The sequence below is a fragment of the Leopardus geoffroyi genome, chromosome A3 (assembly GCF_018350155.1).
Source record: "Leopardus geoffroyi isolate Oge1 chromosome A3, O.geoffroyi_Oge1_pat1.0, whole genome shotgun sequence".
Classification (NCBI taxonomy): domain Eukaryota; kingdom Metazoa; phylum Chordata; class Mammalia; order Carnivora; family Felidae; genus Leopardus; species Leopardus geoffroyi.
The window spans coordinates 16,174,903-16,187,520 of record NC_059336.1 but is presented as its reverse complement, the minus strand read 5'-3'; the positions used below and the strand labels follow the sequence as shown (position 1 = coordinate 16,187,520).

At 47.3% G+C, this 12,618-nt stretch overlaps 1 protein-coding gene across 11 annotated transcripts in view; it reads left to right on the top strand.

The window, feature by feature from the left end:
* TTPAL (alpha tocopherol transfer protein like) overlaps window positions 1-11,824 on the top strand; it is a 36,044-nt gene extending 24,220 nt beyond the window's left edge. For 8 of the 11 annotated variants that reach the window (XM_045444499.1, XM_045444503.1, XM_045444500.1 and 5 more), the window contains 4 exons: window positions 571-1,036; window positions 3,343-3,536; window positions 5,036-5,146; window positions 7,516-11,824. In XM_045444499.1, the coding sequence (XP_045300455.1) occupies window positions 586-1,036; window positions 3,343-3,536; window positions 5,036-5,146; window positions 7,516-7,794 (1,035 nt within the window). In that variant the 5' untranslated portion in view covers window positions 571-585 and the 3' untranslated portion in view covers window positions 7,795-11,824. The remainder of the gene's footprint in view (window positions 1-570; window positions 1,037-3,342; window positions 3,537-5,035; window positions 5,147-7,515) is intronic. The other 3 variants (XM_045444505.1, XM_045444504.1, XM_045444498.1) reach the window with 2 other exon arrangements.
* Window positions 11,825-12,618: the final 794 nt, after the last annotated feature.

Here is a 12,618-nt window from a genome sequence, read left to right as displayed (position 1 = left end):
CAGTCTCCAACTGGTATGCAGTGTTTCCTATCTTTTCCCATTATAATTAGCACTTGAAGTGATCATCCTTGGGTGTCTGTTTTGCACACACATGCAAGTATATGTCCTAGAAACGGGATGCTGGGCAACAGGTGTGTGGTTTTAAATTGGGGTCCGTATCGACAAGCTGCCCTCCGAAGAGGCTATGCCAGTTTATTCTCTGACCAACAGCAAGCATATCAGCAAAAATATCAAGTATTTTCACCAGTTTCAGACTTTTGGTTCACATTTCCTCAATTACGAGTAGACTGAGCAACCGTCCCTACATCTGTCAGCAAGGCCATGGTGTTTGGTGAGGAGTGTCCATGCCCTGCTGTAGCTGCCCGGGGGCCTCCGTGGAAATGTGGGCTTCGTTCAGTCTGGGGTTGGACCTGGGCACGTGGTTCAGATCAGTTCCTTGCCCCAGTTGAGAACCACTGCTCTGACAAAAGTGTGCCTGTCCCCCCCCCCCCCCCCCCCCCACATCGTGCTGCCCTGAAACGAGCAGCGCCGGGCTCTGTTAACTTGGCTTTGGGGTTGGTGTCTTGGCAGGGATCCTGGTAGCTAATGTCCGAAGAAAGCGACTCTCCGAGGACCAGCCCCTCCGCGGCCTCACTCTCGGAGAATGAGCTGCCGCCGCCGCCACCTCCCGAGCCCCCGGGCTATGTGTGCTCACTGACAGAAGAACTGGTCACCAAAGCCAGAGAAGAGCTGCAGGAGAAGCCAGAATGGAGACTTCGAGACGTGCAGGCCCTCCGTGACATGGTGCGGAAGGAGTGTCCGAACCTGAGCACGTCCCTGGACGACGCCTTCCTGCTGCGCTTCCTCCGAGCCCGCAAGTTTGATTACGACCGGGCCCTGCAGCTCCTGGTCAACTACCACAGCTGCCGGCGAAGCTGGCCCGAAGTCTTCAATAACCTGAAGCCCTCGGCCGTAAAGGATGTCCTCGCTTCCGGCTTCCTCACCGTGCTGCCCCACACCGACCCCCGCGGCTGCCATATCCTCTGCATCCGCCCAGGTATCGCCCTAGACTCTTCGGGCGCGTGCATCCCGGCCGTTTGCGATGTTGTGTGTCTGGCGCCCTCTCTCCCTTATATTTTCCTGTTTAGTTTCTCCCTGTTACAGCCAAAGCTCTTCTGATTACAAATGACAAAGAACTACTCAAACTGGCTTAGGAAAAAAAAAAAAAAAGGGAGGAGTTAGTCTAGAAAGACATGAGCATCCCGAGGAACCAGCGAGCTGAAGGTGTAGCTCTCACTGGGCCCAGCACCCCAGAACCAGGATCCAGTTCATTCCCCCATCGTGAACTAAGCCAGCCATTCTCCCTGTCCTGCCTGTGTCTGTCAGTCTGTGCATCTCTCTGGGCCACACGTTCCTGCTGTCCTGTGCATATCTTCTTCACCCTTCATTCTGTAGAGTGGCTTTTGCTTCCTCTGTGCACATGATGAGATCTGGTATCGCTCCACACACAGTCCCGGTTTCTAGCGATGGCAGTCTGGTGGGCTGAGAAGACTGCCCCGGTCACAGGGTACAAAGCAGGGCTGCCAGGAGCCCCCCGCCCCATCCCTCTTTGTGAGTAGGTGAGGTAGACATCAGTGGGGGTGGGCAGTCCAGTCTGTCCACCCTGTGCCTCCTCCCACCCCCTCCTTTCCTCTACTTTGTTAAGCCATCCATGGACTTTAGATTCAGTTTTCCATCTTAGCACTTCGTGGGATTAATCAGGACATCTTGTAACACTCCTCTTAAAGGGAAGCCTGAAGGGGAATAGAGACCTTCCTGTGCCTTCCTCTGCCTTGAAGTTCCATGTCACCAGGTGCTTTGGTCGTTTACCAAACCCTCTTTGGAGATTAAACCATCCTCTTGAGCCCTTAGTGTGTCCCAGGCACAGTGTTAACTGATTTATCTGCTATTTTAGACACTTGCCAAAACTGGGATTGTTTACCTTAATTTTTTATTTTATTTTAAAATAAGCAATGCAGTGGAGATTTTAGGGCACCGGGAGCCCTAGGAACCAGTCAGCTGTGGGTTTTTTTTAATTTTTTTTTTTCTGCTACTCCTCTGTACTCAACTCATAAGGATATTACAAAACAGATTAGCACACCGACTTCACCTCTTTGCTTGTGTGGTTTCAACCCTTTGCTTGCGAGGTGGATTTTCCCGATGTGTCTAGAGCAGAGCTAGACCCTTCCCACCAATGCAACTTTTTAGGAGGAGGCGTACACAGGAGGTTTTGTTGTCAACTGGCTATTAGCTTTGCCTTTTTATAAGCTCTTTTGGGACATATGTGACTGAAAAGGATGACATCCAGTTATGTAGAAGCAGCTCTAATTGGCAGCAACATTAAACAGCAAGCTGGCACAGTTTTTGGATAAAGACTTTTTCCGTAGGAATGTTGCGCATATTTCATATCCCCTTGGTGGTGACAGTCACGTGGAGATTTATCTTCCTAAGAAAAGGACACACCGGTCTCGGTGGGATTTTCTTGAGAATAGTGGTTAATAGTCAAAAGTTGTCATTTCCATCTTCTTCCCAGAGAAACAAAGGACTCCTTATATAGGGAATATTAAAGAGGCATCCAGAAAGGGGACTTTGCTCAAACCACAGCACTGGAAAGCTGTCTCTATCTCTGCCTCCCTTGGTACAGGCTTCAGTGTAAGGCCAGCTCTTGCCTCATGGGGCCCCTGAGTCTCTGGCTCCTGGCCTCACCACTACCGGAGGGAAGAGAGATCTTTTCTTTCCAAAGGGCCGAGGTCCCGGAATTGAGTCCCTTTGGCTCTGTTTGATCTGGCTTGGATCACATGCTGTGGCTACGAGGAGGTGAGACCCGCATTGACCAAGCCCACCTCTGCAGTCAGGAGTCAGGTCAGTTTTACCCAAACTGCCCGGCTAGCATGGAAAGAGGTAGCTCAGGGTGGTGCTATAAAAACCTGGGGACACATCTGTTGGCAGAAGGCACAGATGTCCATTAAGGTTAGTGTTATTATCCCATTCTGCTGAGGAGATGTGGGCTCAGAATGAGGAAGTAACTCACCCAGGGTCACACAGCTAGTTAGTTGCAAACCCCTGGGTGTGTCTGACTTCAGAGCTGATGCTTTTAACCGCAGCACCCAATGGCATTTCCACTTCACAATGTGCTGCTGTATTTGGAATTAAGAACATCAGCTGTTGCTTAAGGCGTCCCATTTACTAACCTAAAGAGAGTCAGGCCAGTAGAATATCTTTCCATCTTTAAGCAAGAGTTCTACCAAGGAGATCAATCTTAGCCTGTGGGTTACCTGTTTGTATTCATCTCTGTAACATTCTGTCTGTTTCTTATGACCTCAGACAGATGGATACCGAGCAACTATCCAATTACCGAAAACATCCGAGCCATATACTTGACATTAGAAAAACTCATTCAGTCTGAAGAAACCCAGGTGAATGGAATTGTAATTCTTGCAGACTACAAAGGAGTGAGCTTATCAAAAGCATCTCACTTTGGCCCTTTTATAGCCAAAAAGGTGATTGGCATCCTTCAGGTATGGCCCTTGTCTGTTGTGTGCCTGCTCCATGATGGTTTTGGCTTTCCCCAGGGCCTGTCCGTTTACCACAGAGCCCACGTGCTACACAAACCCCACTTCTTCAATGACCTGAAAGATGCAAAAGCATTATGGGAAGAAATGTAGGTGCCCTATTTACCACACACTCTCGTCAGGTTCTCCTGTAGTTTCTGAGGTGCCTTCAGTCTGGGCAAGATCAGCTTTAGGGCAAGAGCCCAAACAACCAGAGAAATGCTTTCTGCACGTTTTTTGGGGGGTTCTTTGCTCCAGAAGACAGAGGAGCACTTCGAACAAATGAAACTGAGAATCTGTGTTTCCGTCTGACTGCTAGAGCCTGTTCTGCCCTGTGGGACCTAGGGCCGGGGAGCCTGTTGGACTGTTTTGGACAGATGCTTTCACATTTCGCATGTTCTGTATTTCAGAACACAAGTGCCGGGAACCGGAAAGTTCCTCCCATATGTGCACAGTGTTCAACAGTTTGCAATGTGCTTTTATAGTCATTATCTCATTCAGTCCTACAGGGAGTCCTCTGAGATAGACAAGGCAAGAATTTGTGTTCCTTTTTAGTATACGTGCTGCCTAAGCAAGCACGAATTACTTTTCCTTTTAGATGGATGGGGACCCCAAGCCCTCACAGGCGTAGCCTGGCCTGAGTCTCCCAGCTGTAACAGTTTTGGCTCCTCATTCCCCCCGACTAGCTTGTGGGTGCAGTCTCTCGTGAGCTGTGGGGCACCAGACATATAACAGTTTCCTCTCCGAATCCCACAATGTGTGTAAGCCCCTACTGTTACCAGGCTGATTATTTCGACATCAGTGTTACATTCGGTCGTTATCAGAAATGTGAATTCTGGCGATGAGCTAATACTCTGGCTTTCCTTAGCTCCCACTCTTCTTTTGATCTACTGTGTAGATTCAAGTATCAGCATAATGAGTTTGGATCATATTTTCTAGTCTTGGAAGGTAATCTGGGGGAAAAAAAGTCCCAGGGTTAAATAAGTTTGGGAGGTGCGGTGTAGCATGTCCCTTTCTTGTGAATGTGACTGTAAACATTTGCACGTGAACAGTGTCACAGTTAAGGAAACTGTGTGCCTCTGTGATCTGCTATTCTCAAACTTACCTACTGTGGAACCTTTTTTCCTGAGAGATACTCTTTGGGCGACACTGATCCTGAAGGTCTGATGTTTGCTACATTGATCCACAGGCTCTGGCCTTTTTATGCCCCCTCTCGCCCCCCCTCCACCCCTACAAGAGGAGCAGCCCTGCACTTATTTGCCTAAGTCTAGGTCCCAAGAGAGACTCTTTCTCTGAGGCTTGTCTTCCTGGTTAGCCCCCACGTGGGCCATCTTTGATGAGGCCCTGAGAATCACACCAAACCAATTTGGGGGCCTAATGAAGAAGACTTAAATGAGAAAGGCAGGCTGTGGAAACAGTCTGCTGGCACCCGACCTGTTCTAACACCTCCTTCCCTTCCCTCACAGGATGGCTTCCCCATTCGGATAAAAGCAGTCCATGTAGTGAATGAACCTCGAATATTTAAAGGCATTTTTGCCATCATAAAACCATTTCTGAAGGAGAAAATAGCAAACAGAGTAAGTGATGATTCTGTTAACTTAATACTTTGATTTTTTTTTTTTGTTTTTGCTCCTTTATTGGTGACATTGATAAACTTCTTTTAGTTTATTATTTTTGCCCTGGAGTGATTAATTTGGGAAGTACAGAGTTACAGATAAACTAAATGAACAGTCCTTTCTGTGAGAAGAAGATAAAATTAATCAGAATATTTGGCAGTGGAGAGAGCAGAGTGGGATTGGTATCGTAAGAGCTTCTCTGCTCTGTAGTCATTTAGACTCTTTAATATCCTGGCCTGGGCACTGCGAACCAACATTGTATTTTGTGTGCAAGAGGGCATGGAAAAGCGTAGTATCAGGCAGATAGTTGAAAAGTTATGGCGATTTCTTACTACAGCTCCTTGGGCTTTAAAAACGCTATTTTTAAGGCCTCCCATTTACCTGATTTGTTGTCTTGCTATATCAAGTTTGTGGAATAATTCAAGGTTTATGAGATTTATGAGTTGTAGCTTACCTGTTATTTAACAAAGGATAGATGGTTCTGACCTAGAAGAGCCACGTCTTCTCCCTCAGCCTCTCTGAGGACTGCAATTAAATGTGGTTCGTATTTTCCTCCTTCTTCCCCAGGCCTACGAATATTATGGTCCCTCCAAAGATGGTCTTGAATTTTGTACTCTTTTTCTTTTTTTTATTTAAAAAAAAAAATCTTTTTTTTTTTTTTACATTTACTCATTTTTGAGAGACAGAGACACAGCACAAGTGGGGGAGGGGCAGAGAGAGGAGGAGACACAGAATCCGAAGCAGGCTCCAGGCTCCGAGCTGTCAGCACAGAGGCCGACACGGGGCTCGAAATCATGAGCTGTGAGATCATGACCTGAGCCGAAGTCGGACGCCTAACCAACTGAGCCATGCAAGCGCCCCATGTACTCTTTTTCAAAGAGGAAACACATAGAGATAGAATCTCAGGGTTGCAGGGGAAGGAATTTAAAATCCAGACAAGGGGGCACCTCGCTGGCTCAGTCAGTAGAACATGCAACTCTTGAATCTTGGGGTTAGGAGTTCCAGCCCCATGTCGAGTGTAGAGATTACTTAAAAATAAAATTTTAAATAATAGTAATAATAAAATCCAGATTCCGGGACCTTTTTCCTGAAGATTTTAACTCCAGTTTAGGGGTGAAGCCCAAGAGTCTGTGTTTTTAAACTCTACTTAAGGTAATTCTGATGCACAGTTTGGCTTGAGGATTGCTAATTTAGTAGCATCCCTGCTTAGTACCTGGAGATACTGTTTGGAACCTTTTTTTTTTTTTTTATTCTATTTAAAAAATTTTTTTAAATGTGTATTCATTTTTGAGACACAGAGCACGAGCGGGAGAGGGGCAGAGAGGGAGGGAGACACAGAATCCAAAGTGGGTTCCAATCTGTCAGCACAGAGCCCGACACGGGGCTCGAACTCACGAACTGTGAAATCATGACCTGAGCCAAAGTCAGATGCTTAACCAACTGAGCCACCCAGGCACCCCAGGCTGCCAAAGCAGCCTTTGGAAGAGGCCTTTTATATCTATGAAATGACCGTATCTGTGGTCCATTATCCTGTTCATTTCATCCTTCATATGCTCATTCACTCATTCAAAAATATGTATCACTTAACTACTATGTACAAGTATGTTCTAGATGAGCAATATAGACCAAAATCTCTGCCCCCTGGGAAGCTTGCATTCTAGAGAGAGACACGGACAGCGGATGTGTATTACCTAGTATTAAAATGTGGTAAGTGCTATGGAGAAAAATTCAGCAGAGAAACGGGATAGTACAGAACGGGGACAAGGGGTTGTAGCCTTCAACAGGGTGGTTAGAGGTGGCATCGCTGAGAAGCTGGCCTTGAGCAAAGACTTGAGGGAGTGAGCATGAAGATAAGAGAATCAGCAGTGGCACTGCCCTGAGGTGGGAGCACATCCACGGAGGGAGGAGGGAGACAGAGGAGCAGCAAGGGCAAGACTATGCCAGGCCCTGTGGGCGTGAGGTGGGAGCGTTGGCAGGTTGTACAAAGAGGAGCGGCACCGTCCAGCACCGAGAAGAGCTGAGATTGTAGGACAGGCTGTGAGTAGGAAGACCAGGTCAGAAGCTATCGTGGGAACCCAGGGGAGAAGCCCTAGCGGCATGGTTCCAAAGGGGTCGAATCCCGGATATATTTTGAAGGGCCGGCCAACAGTGCGTGGGTTATAAGGAAGGGAATTAAGGGTCCTCGGGCTTTTTGAGGAACTGGAAGGGCGAAGTTGCCGTCAACTGTTCCTTTATAAGGTCAGCAGATGTTTGAGCGCCTACCTATCCTGCAGGCCACCGATCCTGATTAACCTGAGGACACGTGTGTTTCCATCTCATCCCCCCTTTAGTTTTTCCTCCACGGGTCTGACCTGAACTCTCTCCACACAAACCTTCCAAGAAGCATTCTCCCCAAGGAGTATGGGGGCACGGCTGGGGAGCTGGACACCACCGCCTGGAATGCGGTGCTGCTGGCCTCGGAGGAGGACTTTGTGAGAGAGTTCTGCCAACCTGTTCCCGTCTGTGACAGCATCCTGGGCCAGGCCCTGCCGCCCGAGGGGCTGAGCTCAGACGCGCAGTGTGATGATTCCCTGCGGGCCGTGAAGTCACAGCTATACTCCTGCTATTAGCCAGTCTTCTGTGAGTGCCACCATCTTTAAATCCTTTCCTTTTGCTTTGGGGAGGCACAAGGAGAATTTGAGGTGCCACGGAGTCAGTCTTGCTCCTTGTCATTGATTTGCATCCTGTGGGGCTCTGAGGGTGAGCCACGGGGTAAGCCCTTGGTTACTTGAATTAATCCACGGAAGACATGGAAAATGTCCTCAGTGATTCCCAAATGTTTGGAATCTCGGTTTGCAACCATTAATCTGGAAGCTGTATCTGGTTCTTACAGATGTCGGAACAAGAAAAACCAGGACCAAAGTCACTTTGGTCCCACATTCAGGAGAAAACAACCTGACTGGCCAGTGGCAACACGCCTATGAAATAACTTGGCCAAGCCTACCAGGTGGCCACACGTGAGACTTTGGGAATTTGTCTTTCGCATGAACCCTAACTAAAGACCTCTGTTGCTCATCGTGAAATTTCTAGTTTGAGGTCCAGACCCCAGCTGCCATCACTGGGTTTGGAAAGCACCTTAACTCAATTGTGGGAGCATCAGGACATAAGCAGCACTTCATGATCAGATTTGGGAGCGAGACTTCAAAGCACCTCTGGGATTCACTGGTTGACTCTTGCAATAGAAACTGAAGTTTTCCCAAACCCATAAAGCCTTAGCCCTGGTTCTCAATAGAATCATACAGGATCCTAGAGGTATATGATTTTACTCAACCGGAAACACTGGATGTGAGGCCTGAGTAGCTAAAAGAATTCTGGCCCAAGAATTAAGAGACCAGGGCTCCAGCCCCAGATGTGTGACTGTAGACAAGACCTGGGCCTCTGTGGGCCTCACCTTTCTCATCTGTAAAATGAGGCTGGATGAAATGATGCCTAGGGCTTTGGCATGACGTTCTGGGATTTGGTTTAGTTACTGAATGTTAGATGTAGGCTTTCTGCCTAGAAAAATTGGTTTTCTTGCCTCTAGATGCAAGTGGTTGGATCTTGTTTTGTGGTACATCTGGGCCTCTCCAAGAGGCGTATGTCACCATCTGGCCCTGCCTTTAAGGAAACTAGTATGTATATTCTTGGGACCTGGTAATAACGAACTTCCTTCTTGTAGGGAGGATTAAACTTGAAAAGGGCAGGTGAGATGACCAGGGTTTGTATGAATTCCTTCTATCCCTGAGGCTCTGGTGGTACCTTGTAAACCTAGCAGCAGGGAATGGTTAAATGACTTGAGTGGGATTCTTAAATTTTGGTCTCTGGAAATGATTGCAAGGGCAGGTTATTGCTGGATCACTTCTGGGGCCCCCACCCTCGCAGACCGTCTTGAGTCTCTGCCTCTGGTGTGGGTGGACAGAACTTATCCAGCGAGACTGAATGTTAGTTCTGCGTTTCAGCACTTTAGACCTTTTCTGTCAAAAATTTAGCCTTAGCCCACGCATCAAATTAAGTGGTTCATTTGGTGGCTTTTGACCTATTTTCTTTTGTATTCATTCCTTGAAAGTCATGGCGTTAAAAAGTGATGAGTACTATGTGTTGTATAAGTACCTTCTCCATGCATTTACTAGACCACCAGGCAAGGGGGACAGCTCAGTTAGGTAGAGAATGGTACTCTGAAATGCAAAGGCCAGTCTATTGTTAATAAGCTCTTCATCTGTATAGTACTGTTTAAAATGTCTGGAGAAGTTGGTGGTGGAAATTATTCACCTCATTAGTGCCAATTCCAGAGAAAGATCCTTTCACCATAGATACTAACCATGAATCCTCATGGGACCTGGCAGAGCTGGAAATACCCAAGTGCATACCCCTGGCAGCCTCCGGTTCCATCTGCTGATGACAGTGTGACCAGCATTGCTGAAAAGATCAAAATAGCACAAGTAGGATGACTAAAGTAGATGGTTCAGAACCCAACTGCTTGGAGGTGGGAATTGGTTAGAGGCTTTCTCACATCTCAAAGAGGAAAGAGTTTAAAAAACAAAACCAACAGCAAGCTACAATGAAGGACAAATGAACCATTTGGCCCCACCAGGTTTCCAAAGTTTAAACTCTGCATTGCATTCCTGGCCAGTTTTGCCCGTGTCTATTTGACTACAGAAGTTTATATGTATTTAAGCTCACCTGGACAAGTATGTCAGAGACCGGGATGCTGCCCGTTTCCGAGGCCTCTCCAGTTGGACCAAGGAGCTATTGCATTCAGCTTCTGAAAGGAGTCAGAGCTAAGATCTGTCTGCCTTCTGCAGCTTCAAAGAGAGATCAAACAGCTTTGACACCTCAGGAGGTTTGAACCAAGCTGTGAAACTGGGACTGCTTGGGTGAAAATCAAGGCAGTTTCTGTGTGGCTTTGCCAGGCATTTGTGTAGAGTTTCCCTAGCAGGGTGAGGGAACAACCAAGGGAGCACCCAGTGAGCCTGACTCGGTAGTGGGGGTACACTGATGGGCCAAATGAGGGAGCATCCGGAGACCTGGGAGTGTCCTCCTTCAGGGAAAAATTCTGGCCCATTTCACCAACACCTGAAAAGTAACTTTTCCCTAAATTCAGGGCACTGTGGTATAGAAAAGGGAAAGGAATGGTGTATCAGGAGACCCGAGTAATGGCTTTATGTTACCGTGGCCTTGGATGAGCCACTGAACACCCCTGAATCACATGATAAAAAGGATCTACACTCAGCTCTGAACCCTCTGTTTTCGGCATCAGTTGGCTTTACTGCTACAGGGACATTGTACTCTGCCTTTTGGAGGCCTTTCCTGCCTCCCCCGTCCTCCCCTGCCAATCTGGGTTACTTTATAGGAAACGTAGGTCTGAATGAATCGACATCTGAAGCTGTCAATGCCAAATGACTCTGTAAACTTAGGTAAGATGGGGGTCTTCTTCCTCTTCTTATACAGAATCTGGAAAATTGTATCTCTTCCTGGAATCCTATTCTGCCTTCACGGGGGAGGCTGGAAGAAAGCTACAGAAACAACTGTGCACACCTCTGGCTTCCCTGGAGTTTATTTGCTTTTGGCAGAAGTGGCTTTAGCGTCCCCAGACTTCATCTTGCTTTTACAAGGAGCCACATGTCCTTAGAGGTTTACAAACACTTCGGCTTGTTAAGATACTACATTTCTGCCAGAGAGAGAGGACAGCAAGAGGTATTGTCCCTGAACTCCTGTAAGATACTGAGCCTTTCTGAATTCTCCCTGGGTGGGCAGTTTCTTTAAATGCCACGGGATTCTCAAGGTCAGTCATGAGATTACTTTTTCATTTGGGGAGGCAAAAGCTGTAGTACTGTTGTGGCATTATTAGAATACTTCATTTTAAAGTGTTCAGCTTTTAAGGTTTTCTCTTGAAGCCCCCTCTTCCATTTAGGAAGTGAAGTGTTAACCAAGGTCATGGTGTAAGTGTGGCTGTTCTGTGGCATGAGATATGTGGAGACACCAAACAGAAACCTCTCAGCTGTTCGGGAAAGTTGTCAGTTCTGGTGATGCCTCTCAGTATGGGGATCTGTTAATTTCATAAATCCATAAATCCAAAGTAAATTCCTTCCTATTCTCCCGACTCAGCAATGGTTTGCTTGACAGGCCAAGTAACAGGCATCATCAGATCCAACATTCCTCCTTAACAGATCTTGTTCCACAGGAAGGCCCGGTGTGGCTCACGGATGGAGATGCTAGTGATGAATTTACCATTTGATGGCTGCTTTTCCTTTGGTCTCCCTGGCCAGCATGTTTAGCTGGGCAGAAACTCAGCTGCCATTGGGGATTCTTGTGGATTCACTTACAGCTCATGGCAGTGGAATACCCGCAACCTCTCTCTGACACCACTCCGACAGGGCCGGAAGGTGGGCTAATTTTCTGACCAGACTGGGGCACCGTTTCGGCCGCTGGTCACATTCCTCACTTCAAACTGAAATTCAGTTTAGCTTTGAGTGTATGGACACGTGGTGGTGGATTCATCTACTTCAGTGTTTGTTCTGACCAAAAAGTTTATTTTTCTAGTGCATTTTCTAAGTCAAAGTGGTGAAAACATGTAACTTTAGTATGCATGACTGGGTCTGAAACAATAAAAAAATCCCCGTAGGTTATGCGTGGAGTCCTTTTGCGACAATGACAGCTCGGACAGAGGTTCTGAAGTCTTGTGACTCATGGCACATGGCGGCTTGGGCAGAGCCTCCCTCCACGTCAGATAGGGAGAGGCCCTGTGGCAACACCATGCACCTGTAGACTTGGGACTGGCCACCTCCGAAGATCGTGCGCACTTAGAAGACCCCAGCATATACAGAGAATGGTGCTCACTGCACACAATGGTAGAGACAACATGCAAATGTTTCAGTTCTTAAGGCCCAGCTGTACTTTCTGGAGGGGGCTCAGATTCTTCCAGGGATAGCTAACAGTTCCTGGTGCCAGTAAGCGCTGGGCATCCATTACGTTAAGTGTTGTACATAGATAACTTCATTTAACCTTTAAGCATACTTAATTAAGTAATAGTACTGCGAGGTACAGAGAAGGAGGTACAGAGGGAGGGAAACGAGGTACAGAGAAGTTAAGCAGCTTGCCCAAGGACACACAGCAAGTCAAGTAGCGGAGCTGGGTTTCAAAACCAGGTAGTCAGACTGGAGCCCAGTTTCTCTTGATGGTTAGAGCCAGGCTGTGCGTGCCTTTTACTGTCTGATCCGATGATTCGAAATACTCTCCTGTTTCAAGTATGATCCTGGGCTTCTTCAACATGCTGACATTATTTATGCTTATGTATAATTCAGCACTCACGTGTACAATTCACTTGAGTCTTGAGTAATACCAGGTTTCCTAGCAACAGGCCAAGTTATTCTTAGAGTACAGCCAAGCAAACAGGGATACTGCTCCCTAATTTTCAA